The sequence below is a fragment of the Kogia breviceps genome, chromosome X (genome assembly GCF_026419965.1).
Source record: "Kogia breviceps isolate mKogBre1 chromosome X, mKogBre1 haplotype 1, whole genome shotgun sequence".
NCBI lineage: Eukaryota > Metazoa > Chordata > Mammalia > Artiodactyla > Physeteridae > Kogia > Kogia breviceps.
Genome location: NC_081330.1, coordinates 68,099,986 through 68,117,531, shown reverse-complemented (window position 1 = coordinate 68,117,531; position 17,546 = coordinate 68,099,986). Strand labels below are relative to the sequence as shown.

The following is a 17,546-nucleotide window of genomic DNA, read 5'->3' as shown; positions in this document are numbered from 1 at the left end:
TTTGCTTTCCTGTCTGTAGTCCAACAGACAAAGAACCCATAAGAACCATGCCCCTGAAGATGATCTGACTATGTTGCTACTCAATTCATGCTCAATATCTCGCTGAACTCATTGTCCTAGGACACCCTACTTCCTATCGATTGTAGCTTCTAGACTGTCTGCATGAGCTGGACTCTGTTATTTTTTTGAGATGTACCTTGTCTGATATTACATTTATTATACATGTTGCAGATATGCTTCACCATAATGTGTATTATATAATTATTGGTTTCAGGGTTCAGGATTTATCCATTAAATCAAGTTTGTTCACATGTTGCTCAAAACTTCTAAATTCTTATTAAGCTGTTGGCTGCTTGAGCTGTCAGTTGCTGAGAGACATGTTAAAATGTACCACTCTTTTAACGGATGTGTCTATTTCTGCTTGTAATTCTTTCAATGTTTGCTTTATGTATTTTGAAGCTATGTTACTACAAGGTTTCTGGGACAAGCTCGAATCTAGGAAGGCATCCTAAGGTCACTGTTGCACTCCCTCCTGACCATAGAACACACCCTGTGGATATGATCACTTGAGAGGTCATCTCTAGTATCCTGTTTTCACATGAAACAGCCTCATAAGATGAGAGGGGTCAACCCCTGTAGGCATCATGAACCACACCTGTCACAACGAGCACTTTTATTATCCAGATTTTATGTATTCATAGTAGACGAACTTACACGGTTTCTGACCATAGCCCCATTTTCCCTCCCAGGTTTTAATGACCAGTTTCAAGGTCCTTCAAGTTTGCCTTCCCCGTATAGTCTGACAGCCACCAAACCATGTGATCCATATTTTTAGGGAGTGTCTACATGGCTTCACCACCTGCAAATAGCAGCACTCACCCAACTGCCTTGCCACTGAAAAACTTATATTCAATAATGTGAGATGCCTTCCTCTACCCCATGACACCCTAGCTCCAGCAATTATAGCTTTCATCTTCTCCACACCCCTGTTATCCCTGGCATTACAGACACCTCAGCACCTTAGTCAGGATTGGTGATGCCTTTGGCTCCACCCATGGCATGTCTACGTCACCTGCCTTAGAAGGAAGCTGAAGGTCAACTCAGTGGTGCCCTTCCAGAAAAGAGAGGGAATCATCCCAGTGGACTTCCATCTCCAGTTTTCTTACCCCACACCAAAAGGTCTTTCTTTCCTCGATATAGTTCTTGAAGTCCACCACCTCTCCCCTTTTATGTACTGCCTTTTGTTGCTGGCACATTCCTCTTTCTCTTATTTTAACATCCAGCTACTTTGAGTCCATCTGAAACAACAGGTATGGGCACAAAGGCCAGTGCTTTTTCTGATACCTATGCCTGGGCTGGTTCCTTTGCCTGGCAGTGGGAAAGGCTCTGGGTGACAGTTTTATCTCCTGCTCCTTGGGGGGTACAGAAGCAGTTGGCTTTTCCAGTCTTGTGAGGACCCAATTCTTGGTCTCTGCAAGGATCTAAGGCTGTGAGTACTTGAATGGTGAGAATTTCCCTTATTTAAAAAAAAAGTCCTAACAAACAAACCATGCACATACTATACATCTTAATAGATTTTTTTTTTTAATTTAGAGGCAATGAATCTGCCCAAAATATTAGATAAAGCAAATTACCTAAGTGCTTCCTCAGGTAAAAGGTTACTTGTGTCTTTTGGTATTCTATCCATATGCACTTGTTATGCATTGATTTGGCCATCATTTGGGGCTACCCCTCCGTTTTTCTGTTGTCTATTGACCTCCTGGTCAGGCCTCCACATTCACTAACGTTTAGCATCCATCTGGATGACCCATCTTACATTCAGACCGCTGGGTCACATACAGAGTGCTATCCCTGAAGAATCATGTCCTCTAGTTTGACCTGGTCCCTGAAAACTTCCATCCATCTCCTTGTCAGACTGCTTCTCCCTCTCCTCCGAGCTGCTATGCAGGACTTCTCAAGTCATTCTTCTCAAGACAAGACTTTAACACATTCCCTCTTGCTCTCAGCTGCCCTCTCATGCTTCATAGAGAAAACAGAAAGCATCTGGTGGGAACACCTCAATTTCCTGCTTATGCTGCCTCTCTTCATTCTGTTTCTCTGGAGATACACCTAGCTCACCCTGCAGGACCGTCTTTTGTATAAGGCCAAGTCCCCTGTACACTTAAGCCTCTCTAAACCTAACATCATAATTTTAAAAGTCCCTGAGGTTCCTCAAAAAATTAAGAATATAATTACCACATAATCCAGCAATCCCACTTCTGGGTATAACTCCCAAAGTAATGAAAGCAGAGTCTTGAAGTGATATTTGCACACCCGTGTCCATAGCGACATTATTCACAAGAGCCGTAAGGTGGAGGCAACCCACGTGTTCGTTGACAGATGAATGGATAAATAAAATGTGTTGTATACATACAATGGAATATTATTCAGCCTTAAAAAGGAGGGAAATACTGTCACATGGCAACACCATGGATGAGCCTTGAGGACATTATACTAAGTGAAATAAGCCAGTCACAAAAAGACAAATACTATATGATTCCACTTATATGAGGTACCCAAAGTAGTCAAAGCCATAAAAACAGAAAGTAGTACGGTGGTGGCCAGGGGCTAGGGGATGGGGAAAATGGGGAGTTGTTGTTTAATGGGTGTAGAGTCTCAGTTTTGCAACATGAAAAAGTGCTGGAGATCCGTTGCACAGCAACGGATAGTGTTAAGTGGATATACTTAACACTACTGAACTGTACACTTAAAAATGGTTAAGATGGTACACTTTCATGTTCTGTGTTTTTTAATCAGAATTTTAGAAAGTCCCTGGACCTCATGTCTCTTTCTAGCTGCAACTCTTTGGAAGAACGCTGTATGGTCATTGTCGTCTCTTCTTTAACTCCCACTCCCTTCTCAACCCACTGCCCTCTGACTTCTGCCTTCACCACTCCACTGAAACTGCTCTTGCTAAGGTTTTCAAGGACCTCTCCAAGTTTCTGGGCTGAGGGTACTCAACCCAGGGTACTGGACACTGTTCACCACTTCTTTCTGGAAGTTCTCTTACCGTTGGCTTCTGTGAGACTCTCCCTTTGTCCTTTGCTGATGTCTCAATGATAACTCCTTTTTTTAAATCTTCTTTTCTTTGTTGCTATCCTCTCTTCTTCCTAAATAGTTCTGTCCTTGGCCTGCTGCTCTTTGTGTCTTTATAGTTCTTCATAGTTTCACTGGGACAGCTCAATTAAACCTGAAGTATCCACTATCAGATTTCTATCTCTGATTGGATCTCCCTCTGACTAGTCAACTCTATCTGAATGTCCCATAGGCTCTTCACACTCAACTCCTGAATTAAACTCATCATCCCTCCTCCTGTGTTCTCTAGCTCAATGGCATTTATCCCCCAAACCTATTCTGAAACCTGGGAGTCATACTGGAATCCTAATTCTTCTTTATCCTCCATATCCAATTAGTCAAAAAGCCCTATTGATTCTATTTCCCTTATTAATTCTCAACGTCCATCTCAACTGTCAGTGCCTCAGCTGAGGTTTTTAATCACCCAGTGCCTCCAAGTTAGTCTCTCTGCCTCCAATTTTTCCTTCCTCAAATTTATCTTCCAGAGTGTGCTTCAGTGACCTTCTTAAAACTTGAGTTTGATCACGAGGCTGGTCTACTTAAAGGCCTTCAGTAGCTTCCCATTGCTTTTACGGTGAAGTCTTAACCCTCTAATATTCAGCATACAAAGCCCATCTGCTCCCCCAAAATCATGATTGATGACAGGCCCATGATCCAGGGTGACTAATTCTTGGGGAAGTTAGACACCAGTGGAAGAAGAGGAAATCTTCACCGTAAACTTATCACCTTAACAGAATAATTCTTCCTTGACCTATTATCTACTGCATTCCTTAGCTGCATGCCTGCTTGTAACTTAATCCTTTTGGGGTTTTGGGAACTGTGTGTTGTGTCGCCGTCTGAATGCGCGGCCAAGCACAAGTGGAGAATGTAAATTCGAATCTCTGCAGGGTACTCAGCGCAGTGACGATGGGAAAGTTACATTATTTTAACGCAGTCTTTTCCCATGTTCATCGCAGATATTACTGACTGTTTAACTACCACCCGGCGGTTAAGCAGCCCAGAGCATACAACAAAGCCACACCTTTGCGCAAGGCGTAAGAGGAGGGGCAAGGAAGTACTGCCTCCAGGCGAGGGAGCGTGCACGCAGGCGCAGCCGCAGTCGGATGAAAGCCACTCATGCCGGCCATCCCTTTTCAATGAACTGGGAACTGCGGAAGGGGCACGCATAACGTCATTTCCGGAGAACTGGAGCCACGCCTTGTGGGTTGCAACATGGAGGCGTCCGGTGGAGATGATGAGGTGGTGAGACTCTGCTCTGGGGTCGGGTGAGTGGGGAAGCCGAGCTGGGTCGAAACTCGAACTCTCCTTCCCCATCTCTTTTTCCTTTCCCAGGTTTCCGGGGAATTGACATCTGTGGCGCACGCTGTTTCTCTCCCAGCCGAGTCTTACGGCAATGATGTGAGTATGACTCACCCTCAGTTTCCACGCACGCAGCTATCCTGGGATGTCTGCAGGTCCCGCCACGAAATTGTAACCCTCCTACCCAGATGGCTTCCGTAGACTCCACGTCTGCCAGAAAAATGCGCCTTTCAATTAATTCTAATCCTTTTGGTCCGCAAACGCAGGACTAACGTCAGCGGGAGTAGTTCCCAAACTGTGCTGTACTTTAGAGTTACCTGGGAAGCTTTTAAATATCTCGAAGTTCAGGTCGCAATCCATCCCAACTAAATCACAGTATCTGGGTGGTTAGAGTCAGGAATCAGTATTTTTAAAGGTCCCCGGGTGACTCCATTGTGCAGTAAAGTTGCACTGGCTTATGGTGTATCTGGTTTAGATCCTTAAGGAGAAAGCACATGATGTATTTTGAGTTATAAGACACACGGACATGAAAATAGTAATAACACTCAAATAATAATGTGATGTATGGTAGATTAGTGAATCAAGGCATAAGATCCAAAGAGTTTAGCCTAAGAAGAAACCCCAAAGGACCCAGACAGTAAAGGAAGACTTTGCTGAGGAAGTGGATATGGAACTGGATCCTCAAAGTGTAAGTGGACAAAAGATATGGATTGGCAGTCAGGAAAAGGGCATGGTCTAAGGCATGGAGGTAAAAATGCAAATTTTTTTTCGGGTGTCAGTGAAATAGATCCATCTAGTTGGAGTGGGAGATTCCAGTGGAACAGGTACTTATTATAACCTAGCCTGCTTCACGATATTGATTAATTTCTAAGTGTTGTAGGATAGGGACTTGGCTATGTGATGAACACACATGATGATTATGACATTGTACACTCTTAAAAGTGAAGAGTAATATTACTTCTGTTACCTTACTCTGTCCTCTCAACAACTCAGTGGTGTATGTGGGTATTTCAGTTTTACAATAATTTAACTCAGTCCTGAGAAGGTGATTTATCTACTGCTTTATGTAGTCTTCTACACTTTCACTAGCTGCTGGGAAAAGACAGCCAGTGGCTCATTTTATTTATTAGACTGTATAGGTAGCTTCTTTTGGTTATCCTAAAGACGAAAGAATTATTATATTGTCCAAACTTATTAGTCCAGTTTTTTTTTAACATCCAGAATGTTTTATTGGTCACTTGTATGCCAGGTACCAGCATCAACAAGAAAAAAAAGGTGTTTCCACCTAAAGGAGCCCCTTATCTCTTCGTTTGCCTCTTCCTTTAGTGTTTCTCTCCCAACTCTGTAGATCTACAATCACAGATGAAGACAGCTACAACAAACACTCGATCAGGAGGCAAGAAAGCTATGGAAAAATCCCTCCCAAGTACAGAAATATTAGTCAGCAATCACTATACCAATTGCCCAGAGCTTCACATACAGCCTCCCTTTAAGCCTAAGATTATCCCATTTTACAGGGGAGGAGGCAACAAGTTCCAAGAGAAGTCAACCTTAGTCCAGTTTTTAACCTTTGACAGTAACACCAAGCTTGGTAGCCCTCTTGAGCATTAACTAGACATCCACAGACTTCCTTAATTTGTTCTCTAGTAGCAAGATTGGGTGATTTCTGACCTGGCATTCTTCACTCCTTTGCAGCCTGATATTGAGATGGCTTGGGCCATGAGAGCAATGCAGCATGCTGAAGTCTACTACAAAGTGAGTTGACTGTCTTCATTGTTAAGCAGAATTAAAAATGTAATTTCAGCATATTGTGCTCTGCTAATCACCATTCTCAGCAAGTTAAACAGTTGTGTTTTGGAGATAATTTTTATTACTCTAAGGAGAACTGGGGCATGGAAGTCAATTTTGCTTTGACAGTGAGGAGTTGTGCTTCTCTGCCCAGTGTTTTGTTGCTAACCCGCAAAAGGATGCCTGGCCCATAGTAGGCACTAAATAAATGTTTGTTGACTGAATGAATAATCCACAGAGGGTAATAGCCAGACATTAATAGGGCCAAAGGGGTTTGAATTGGTAGAAGGGACTGTAGTATATCATGGCCCTTTAAAATTATGTCATGATTTCATCTGGGACCTAGGCTGTCTATATTTTCTAATGAACTCTTCTGCCCTGAGAACTATGAGGATTTTCTGGTGAAGAGCGGACAGAAATATAGTAAATTAGAGACTACCATCTTTATGTTGTCTTATTGTCTGGCAGCTGATTTCATCAGTTGACCCACAGTTCCTGAAACTCACCAAAGTGGATGACCAAATCTATTCTGAGTTTCGGGAAAATTTTAAGAAACTCAGGATAGATGTATTGGACCCAGAAGAACTCAAATCAGAAGCAGCTAAAGAGGTAAGAATTCTCTCTTTTAAATATTGCCTAGCATCTGACCAACAATTATTGACTGTGAATACATTTTTATACATTTAAACTTTTGGGGGGTTTGTTTTAAGGCAAATACCTAAAGCACCAGGGCTTTTATGTAGTTGTAATTAACTAATGTGTTACTAAATGAATGTTTTTCTGGTTTATGGATTTTTCATTTTCATTGAATCTGTTATTTTCCCCCTTTGATTTGGACCTTTCATTCTTATCCACCTAGCTCTTTCAAGGGAGAAGGAATAAATTCATTTATGTGAGTACTTTAGCCAGAAGGCTTAGATAGAGGGTTGGCAAATAGAGTACGGAGAGGTGTTTGGATTCTCTGGATTTAAGATCATATTATCACAGGCCGTGGATAATTGGAAAACTTGTGTTTTGCATTGCTTGCTTGATTACATTATACTTTTACAGAGCACTAAAACTCTTATAGTTAGGAAATTTTTTTTCCTTGAGGGTAGACTCTCGGCTTATGAGGAATGTAAACTTTTAACTCTTAAGCCGCCTGTTACTGATCTTTGGAAAATTGCCTCTATTGGATGGACTTCTTTCTTAAAATTTAACTTTGTGACTTTGGGCCAAATTCCTGCCTTCTTTGTCTCATTTGTGCTTCGTTGTGGATGAATAACCATTTTGGGCTGAACTAGCCAATAACTTAAAACAGAATATATTTAAGAAATTAAAATTTAATTCTCTAGTCAAGGATTTAAGTATTTTATCAGATTAAAACATTGTTCATGTTGGGAAATACCAGCCTAAAGATACCAAAGATAACGCAGAAACTCATCGCTAGTGAAACTAGCAATCAGCTCAATTCTAGTCTCTTTCACTGTGGTTACTTTCCTTACTGGGGAAACGGAAGCCCGTCTCCTGGCCTGACTTCACCAGCCTCCTGCATTTTTTAGCTAAGATACCTTTTTTGCCTTTACAGAAGTGGAGACCATTCTGTTTGAAGTTTGATGGGATTGTAGAAGACTTCAACTATGGTACTTTGCTGCGACTGAACTGTTCTCAGGGCTACACTGAGGAAAACACCATCTTTGGTGAGTTTCTTGCCTCTGGTATTGTTTCTGTATAAGGAGAGTGAGGGATCTTGTTTTACTGATGAATCAATGACATGAATAGTTAGTTTGGGAATCATTTTATTTGTTATATCTGTAAAGATCATGTTACTGTATCTTGAGTAAATGTGAGGTAAGATAAGTATTTTCAGCATCATTTAGTATAGGATTAGAATTCACATCTCTGAATCTTATGACTATACTTGAATGCTTTTCATGTTAGTTCAGCTTTGTCAATAGATTTTCAGTAGGTTTAGAGAAGTAACTGTGACTAGGACAGTAATCAATTCTATTCACCTTTCAGCACCCAGGATACAATTTTTTGCCATTGAAATTGCTCGGAACCGGGAAGGTTGTAACAAAGCAGTTTACACTAGTGTTCAGGACAAAGAAGAAGAGAAAGGAGCCAACAATGGAGGAGACAAAGGAGCCAACAGTGGAGGAGAAGAAGAGAAAGGAGCCAACAGAGAAGGAGAAAAGGAGAAAACCAACAAAGGAAGAGAAAAAGAGAAAGAAGCCTACAAAGAAATCAACAAAAGTGGTGAAACAGCTATGTAAGGTAGACAGGGAACAGCACTCTAGATGCTGTGATTCAACTGAGCCTACAAGTACCATGATGCTACTTGCACAGGCCCCTATGGTCAAATGTATCTTCTTGTTCACTGGAAGGACATGCAGAAGGACATCTTTCTGGCCTAATCATCAGGAGCTGTAATGGTTGTTCTCTTGTATGAACTGGCTTGAACACTATTAGTGGAGTCTTAGTTGATGGTTTCTTGCTTCTCACCACCAGTCAAGTAAGAAATTTTGTAAATAAATTTCTTTTGGTTCTTATGACTATATGTCTGTGATTGACTTTTAAAAGGTATTGAAAATTATTTGACATTTGATTTTTTTTAAGGTACATAATCTCTTTGTCATGTCTTATATAAAATGATTTATGCCTATTTCTTAATGCTTCTCACTATTTCCGGTAGTGAAGTTCTCTCAAACCTGTAAAGTTGTACACGGTTTTGGATTAGAAGTCCTTACATAAGAATTGACTCTTGCCATTTGAGTGACTCTAGCTTTCTGATTTTATTTGATATATCTCTCAAAAGATTTGATAAATACTCTATGGAGATAACAGCAGCAGCCTGAACCTGTCACACTAGTGAACACAGCCCAGTTCACATTAAAGGAGTAGGAGACTGAACATGCTCAGCACCTGCTTCTCTCTTGTAACCAAGTTGTTACCTAAAATATAGCAGAAATTAATGAATAAATAGCCTGGAAGAGTGGCTTTCCTTTTATAATGCTATGGACAATAGCACACATTTATACATTAATACAAAATGAACATATTTCTAAATGGGATTTTGTCATACTCCAAAAATAGACCAATTGATTTTATATGGATGGGGGGATGTTCCTTCTCATCTAATGACTTTTAAGAGTGCATGTTTTCAGTTATCTTTACAAATCTGTGCATGTCCCCATAGACATACTGACTTTGTTTGCTAAAACTAGCTAGAGGAAGCTGCAGTGTTCATAGTGCATACAGTAAATAGTCTAACCACAGCATGATCATGCAAGAAGAGATTTACCAGAGGAGAGGAGGGTAAATGAGACTTGTTTTTCTCAGTGGATGCAGAAGGAGACAAAAATTAAAATTAATTGATCAGTTGTCCCCTAGGGAAGAGCTGCACTAGAGATGCACAGTCAGCAGCAACGATTGTGCACAAAGCAAATAGGTTTCTCCATGAATTCTCTTTGGCCAGTTCTTAAAAATACTTAAAACATCTGTTAAAGTTTTCATTTTATAAAAATATGTTTTTTAAAAGGTAAGAGAGTGTTAAATATATATTAGGCAGACTTTTTGAGATGAAGAACATGCTTTACTGTATTAACTTTCTCTTTGATTTTACAGAGAATATGAAACATACTGTTGATAGACTGCTTTAGAACAAGAGGCATCTGTCTAAGAGCTAGGTTATAAAAACTGGGAAAAAGAGGGGGAATAAGAACATGGAACACTTCACACTAACCATTTGATTTTGAGTTGATCAAATGGGATAATATCCTGGGTGGATCTGGCCTAATCAAGTGAGTACTTAAAGGAGACAAGCAGTAGCAGATGTTCTGTTGGCCTTGAAGAAGCAAACAGATGTGAGAGAAGGGGGCCATGTGGCAAAGAGCTGAGGGTGGCAGTTGGGAGCTGACAGTGCTCCCACTTGCTGAGAGCCAGCAAGAAAATGGGGATTCTACTCCTACAGTTGAAAAGAATTGAATTTTGCCAACAACTGGTGAGCTTGGGAGAGGAACTTAAGCCTCAGATGAGATTGTAGTCCTGGTTGATACCATGATTTCAGCCCTGTGAGACTGAACAGAGGACCCAGTTAAGTCATACTTGGACTCCTAACCCACAGGACTGTGAGTTAACAGGTATTGTCTTAAGCCACTAATTATATGGTTATTTGTTACAGAGTAGTAGTAACTACATAGACTTTGGTAATGAAAGTGGACTGCTGCTGTAACAAGTACCTAAAGTGTGGGAATGGCTTTGGAATCAGGCAGTGCGGGGAGGCCGGAAGAATATTGAGGAGCATGACAGAAAACCTAAATAGCCTTGTACAGACTGTCAGTGGAAATATGGACTTTAAGGATGCTGCTGGTGAGGGGTCAGAAGGACATATTATTGTTATTGAAAACTGGAAGAAGGGGGATCCTATTAATAAGTGGTAACATTATAGTTAGAGACCAGGAAGTTTGAGATTTGAGTCCTAGCTCTGAATTATTTGGAAGATGATATGAAGCCAGACTTGACATAGTGTGTAAACATCTGTGATTTATTCAGAATGTGGTACCTATCCACTTATTTATCTCCATGACATCTTTTGGAGGCAGGGAAAGAGCACAGACTAACTTTTGCATTTACAGAAGGGAAAACTGCAGCCATTTAAAATTTTAAGCCATTAAGTTTGTGGTGATTTGTTACAGCAGCAATATGAAACTAATAAAGAAAGCATACTGAACCCTACTCCAAAAGTGGAGACATTCAGCGCACTGTCATTATTTATTTTGAAACTAGAGTTTAAACAAGGATATGTTGTACCGATGATTGGAGACATGAACTGCACCCAAAGTGAGCTTCAATAATTCTAAACTCTTTTGAACTTAGGTACTTAGGAACTCCTGTAGCTGAGTCTGTGTGTGTTGTGTGTCAGGTGCCATTAGTATAGCTGGGAGTTCTCTAAATTTGCTTCTATGTACAATACAAAGCTTATTAATGCATATGTGCTCATTTGGAATATATATATATATATATATATATATATATATATATATATATATATATACACACACACACATACATAAAACTCAACAGTAACTTCATCAATTGTTTAGAACTTGGACCAAGAAAATGTGTTTCTGGAGAGGTGTGTTTTATCAATGACATTATTTAAAATTGCCAGAGCATGGTGACAATTAAACCTGACCAGGTTTTTGTTGGTTTTATTACTGTTTTAAAATTTTCTACAGGTAATACAGCTTTTTTTTTGCTTGCACCCAGTGTAGATGATTCTCACTACCTCACATTTGTACTGCACAGTTGCTTTCATATGTTGTTTATTCAGATAAGTTAATATCTTAACTGATTATTCAGAATTAAGGCCTGTATGTATGTTATATTAATGGTCTTTTTTCTTTGCCTACATTCTATCTCTAGAAATATGGAAGCATTATGAATGTCAACACATTGTTGGTCTCCTGAATTGCACAGCTGTCACATGATAACCTTATATATGACTGGCTAGCTTTAAGTTTTCCCTGCTGTACTCAGGGCTTCTCTGAATTCCTCAGTATAAATTTTACTTTCTTGAAGTCAGTATTTATGTTTTCATTTTATAAATGGAAAAACAAAGATTGAATCATAATTTGCCATCTGTCACATAAGTGGTGGTGTTGGGACTCAGAGCTACATCTTTTGATTATGAATCTCATTGTTTCCCAAATTCCCATTCTAGAATAAGCTTCTTGCTAGAATAGACAGATAATTTGGATGAGGAATTGAAGTATTCAATAATCATAAGCATTCTGTTGTGGAGTGATGCACTAAACTAGTTTAAACTCCTCAAGACATTTTCAATTTCTCTGTCTTTTTCCTTCTAAGAGATTCCTTTTTACATATACAACCGAGACATTTAAAAAGCATTATAGTATAATTACTATATCACTGTAATCTTTCTTCAGTTTCAAAATTATATTTTAATTTCTTAATCTTTCTTATGAACTGAATTTGGCTGACACATTTTCCTCAAGTTCTTTGTAGTTTTTTATTATTTTTTTTTCTTTTTGAGGCTTTATCTTCCTGAAATCTTCCTGAAATAAGTTTTTTCAGGCTAAATCATTGGAAGCTATAATATGTATTACTGGTTGGTTTTTACATTGTAAAGAAAATAAAGGAAATTTAAAATGTCAACTTAGAGGATAAGCCTTTGCAACTGGAATATATCTCAGAAACCTAATTCAAAAAAATTTCATTTTTCTTTAAAAAAATAAAAAGACACAAAAGGATGTGCTTTACCCAGTTGAAAATCCTCTATGTATATAAAGATTGTTTATTAACTTATTTATTGTCCTTCCTGTTACACTAAGAACACTGCACAAGACATCATTCCATAAGGTTTCCATTGTCTTAGATATATCCCTGCACAAGACACTTTCCTCTAGAAAACAGTTTTAAAATAGTCCCATGCTTCTCCATGATTTAGGATTCTTATGATGTCCTTTCTGTTTACACTATATCTGGCCAATCTTACACAATTCTGAGAATTTGGATTATATTTAAAATCAAAATCACAATAATTTGAAATTTACATGTTCTTGACTTTTGTTTTTGGCTGCGCTTGGTCTTCGTTGGAAACGTGGCTTTCAACGTGGCTTTCAACGTGTCCCCTGCATTGGTAGGCGGATTCTTAATCACTGCACCACCAGGGAAGTCCCAGTTCTTGACTTTTTATTAAAGAAAACAAGGCTTCTAAAAATTTTGTCGCTCTTAAGGTCATTTTTCTCCCCCAAAGTCACTGAGGCTTACATGCTGTCCTTTGGTTTAGGGAAGATAAACAAAGGAATTCTCCCTTCTGCTCCCTGCAACACCCTGCCATTGAATTAAGTAGATTGCCTCTTAATCCTGGATGAGATCATGATCTCTGACACTTGCTTACCTGGTAAGCTCAAATTCACCTATGGGACATTTATTTTAAATTATGTTTTTTGTTATGAAAATTTTAAACATATACAATAGTAGAAATAATAGTATAAAGAACCCCTATATATCTGTCATCCAGATTATCTAGTTAACCAAGATTTTGCCACATTTGCTTCATTTATCCTCCTTTTTGCTTTATTGAAGCATGGAAAACAAATCTCAGATATATCATTTTACCCCTATATATTTCAGTGTGCCTTTCTAAAAATGGATATTTTCTTATATAATCGCAGTGATAAATAATCATAAGATTTTCAACTGATATTCAGTTATAGCAAAAATTTGTGAATACATATTCAGATGATGGAGATCCAGGAAACAGTCCTTTAGTGTATATTTAAGGAACAGTGATTAGTGTAGGTTGACTAAAGTATAGGACATGTATGTACAAAGGAATTAGTAGAAAAGGTTGAAAACATGTATTTGATTCTCACTGTGGGCACTAATAATAAGCCCTAGATACTGAGCTAGATGCCTTACATATATCTTATTCCTATCATATAGGCATTATCAACCCTATTTTACACATTAAGAAATTAATACTTGGCTAGTGATATGATGAAAACTTATTAAGGAAGATTAAACGATGTCCTATATTGAGTAAATTAAATATTAAGCACTTATTCTGGATTGATTGTTTTCAGCTGATTCATGCATTCATTCATTTACTTAAATATTTATGCAGTGGGTCTTACACACCATGGACATTAACAATCTAATGGGGAAGACAACTTAAATATACATAAGATATAGATATGGTTTGCTAAAGAAGTATATGGTAGAACTCTTAGTGTCTTTTTGTGATTAAAAAACAAACTTATGGTCTTTTTTAAAAATATGGAAATCAAAATCCACAACGAAAAATTTTAATTACTCATTACTTACTGCCAATAACATTGCCAGGAAAGGGGAAAGCCCATGAAGGACTGTTTATTGACTTGTATTGGCCTGTCCTAGAACTGATACACATCTTCTACTCATATTCTGTTAAATAGAACTCAGTCTTCTGTCACTGAATTGAGGGTGGGAAGTTTAGTTTAGCTCTGTGCCCAGGAAGATGAGAAAGAAAAGGATTTATTGACCACCTAGGCAGTCTCCCTCACATATTTATTAGTTTCAGTTTATTCATTTCTCAAACTCTAGAAGGAGATTCCCAATCTATGACTCTGGTGCTCAGTCACTTCTTAAATGTACAGATAACTTCTTGAATCAATGTTCCTGGACACTGTGTCAATATCATCTGAAATAACAAGCTTCTCCTTTGGACTCATTTCTTCTTTTAAGTAATTAAAATGCACTGTGTTGGGATAAGTCACTCACTTTTGCGTTTTTCATCTAGACAATATAATCCATGCATTATTTATTTTTAGTTAAAAAGAAATCCATCTGTTCTGGACACAGAGAGACTGTTCATTTCCTCATAATCTGCAATAGGTTTAGGACATTAAACCTGACAGGCTAGATGAGCAAATCATAGAAGTGACAGGTTGGTTCAGCCTTTAGGTAAGGAAGTGTTACATGACACACAATAAACATTACAAATTCACACAGCATAGAGCTGGACCTCAGCTCTGAAACTTAGTACTCTTAAATTTAACCTATTCTAAATTAGTGTAGCACAGTGTAAGAGAGAGAATGGATTAACATGTGGAATCATTGTAGAATTATTTGTAGAAGTATTTGAATTATGTATATGATAAAAGGAAACATTCCTTTCTTCAAGGAAATGTTCTAGCAATGTCATTACCAACAAAGTTATAATTTATTCAAACAAGCTTTAAATATTTCATCTGATCCTGGAGTTCATTTGATCATTTATTCATTCATTTCTTCATTACATCATAATGAACACATTTCCATATTGTCTTTACCCATTATTTAAAGGGTAATCATCTTCTTCAAGATCCCTGTCACCTTCATCAGTGACTCATACTCTCCTGCTCTCACCTTCAGCCTCAGGTCCTTTACACGTGATATTCCGTCTGCCTGGAAAGCTATTCCCACAGATATCCATAGGATATTCATTCATTTCTCAAAGATCTGTACTCAAATATCGCCATAATAGAGAGGTCTTTCCTGACCTCTTTATTTAAAATAACAGCTGTCTTGGCACTCTCTATCCCCCTTACCTAGCTGTATTTTTAATTATAATTATAACTCATCACTCTCCCCTTTACCCCCACCCTGGGGGATGGATCACTGTTTTGCTTGTTGTATGCTTAGCACCTAGAACAATGTCTGGCTGGCATATAGTAGGATCTTAATATAAATATTAAGTAGGATCTTAATAATATATATATTTATATATATAGTGTATAATATATATCCACTACATATACATAAATATATGTAGTGTATATCAGGCATAATTCCAATACACTAGGATCACAGCTGAGACACTGAACAATCAGAATGAAGGAAGATCTAAAATGTTTCCAATGTTGTTCTATCCATCCAGGCAGTGATATATTAGAAAAGAAAAATAATGATCCAAATAACTTTACATTTTTAAGGCTCTTTCCACACATGAGAGCGTGGCATGGACATATATACACTACCAAATGTAAAATAGATAGCTAGTGGGAAGCAGCTGCATAGCACAGCGAGATCAGCTCGGTGGTTTGTGACCACCTAGAGGGGTGGGATAGGGAGGGTGGGAGGGAGGGAGACACAAGAGGGGAGAGATATGAGAACATATATATATGTATAACTGATTCACTTTGTTATAAAGCAGAAACTAACACAGCATTGTAAAGCAATTATACTCCAATAAAGATGTTTTTAAAAAAAGAAAGCATAGAGAATTCAGAAAAATATATCTACAGATGTAAAAGCCAAAATTTTGCATGGATTCTATTATGCTCTGTCTACAGTCCTCAATTTTGTAGTATACAGTTAAGTGCAAGATAATTACAGAATAAAATACATAACCACCTTTCATAATTAAAACTCACAAAATTGACCTTATTTACCATAAAAGATTTCTCTCATTCGAGTAAAGATCATCTGAATTAAAAAATTTTAATTCCCTAAAAAAAAAATTTAAAAGAAGCTGAGATGGGGCTTCCCTGGTGGCGCAGCGGTTGAGAATCCGCCTGCCGATGCAGGAGACAAGGGTTCGTGCCCTGGTCCGGGAAGATCCCACGTGCCGCGGAGCAACTGAGCCCGTGAGCCATGGCCGCTGGGCCTGCGTGTCCGGAGCCTGTGCTCCGCAATGGGAGAGGCCACAACAGTGAGAGGCCCGCATACCGCAAAAAAAAAAAAAAAAAAAAAAAAAAAAGAAGCTGAGATGGAGCCAAAATGGTAGAGTAGGAAGACCTTGAACTCGCCTCCTCCCATAAGCACACCAAGATTACAACTATTTACAGAGCAATTATTGGTGAGAAAAAACTGGAAGACTAGCAGAAAGGATCTTCTACAGCTAAAGATATAAAGAAGGAACTACAAAGAGACAGGTAGGGGGGCAGAGATGTGGTATAGTCATGACCCATACCCCTAGGTGAGCACCCCACAAATGGGAGGATAATTACATTGCAGAGGTTCTACTAAAGGAGCAAGGGGTCTGAGACCCACATAAGGTCCCCAGCCTGGGGGTCCTGCACCGAGAAGACAAGCTGCCAGAACATTTGGCTTGGAAGGCCAGTGGTGCTTACTTTCATGAGACCAGAGGGCTGTGGAAAATAGAGACTCCACTCTTAAAGGGTGCACACAAAATCTCGCATGCACTGGGACCCAGGGCAGAAGCAGCAATTTGAAAGGAGCCAGGGTTAGACCCACCTGATGATCTTGGAGAGCCTCCTGGAGAATCAGGGGACAACTGGAGCTCACCCTGGGGACAGAGATATTGGTGGCAGCCATTTGGGGAAGCTCATTCTATCACAAGGACACTAGTGCTGGCAAGTACCATTTTGGAATGCTCCCTCAAGCTTATTAGTGCTGGGACCAGGCCCCGCGCATTAGCCTGTGGGTACCAATATGGGAACATCTCAGACCAAGCAACTAGCCAGGCAGGGACACAGCCCCACCCACTAGCAGGGCTGCTGCCTTAAGAACCCCTGAGCCCACAGGTGCCCCAGGACCCGGCCTTGCCCACCAGAGGGCACAGGACCTGGCCCCACACACCAGTGTGCCAGCATTAGCTCTGGGACACCCCAGGGCCTTGCATCTAGAGACCCAGGGACCTGGCTCCGCACATCAGTGGGTCAGTACTAGCACTGGGAACCCACTAGCTGGCCAAAACCCAACTTCAGAGCACCCAGAGTTCTGCAACCAGAGACCCCGAGACTCAGCTCTGCCCACCAGTGAGCTGGCACTACTCCCAGGACCCCCTGGGCCTCAGCCCTGCCAACCAGTAGGCCAACAGCAGCTTAGGGACCACTGAACCCTGCAGCCAGAGA

At 39.5% G+C, this 17,546-nt stretch overlaps 1 protein-coding gene across 2 annotated transcripts; it reads left to right on the top strand.

The window, feature by feature from the left end:
* The first annotated feature begins 4,192 nt into the window (after positions 1–4,192).
* Positions 4,193–8,732, top strand: PBDC1 (polysaccharide biosynthesis domain containing 1). 2 transcript variants are annotated; one of them, XM_059050613.2, is made up of 6 exons: positions 4,193–4,353; positions 4,447–4,512; positions 6,109–6,168; positions 6,670–6,810; positions 7,769–7,880; positions 8,203–8,732. In XM_059050613.2, the coding sequence occupies exons 1-6, from the start codon at positions 4,327–4,329 to the stop codon at positions 8,454–8,456; spliced, it is 660 nt and encodes a 219-aa protein (XP_058906596.1). In that variant the 5' UTR covers positions 4,193–4,326; the 3' UTR covers positions 8,457–8,732. The 2 variants fall into 2 exon arrangements, with proteins under 2 accessions (XP_058906596.1, XP_058906595.1); XM_059050612.2 differs by having other exon boundaries at positions 4,254–4,356.
* Positions 8,733–17,546: the final 8,814 nt, after the last annotated feature.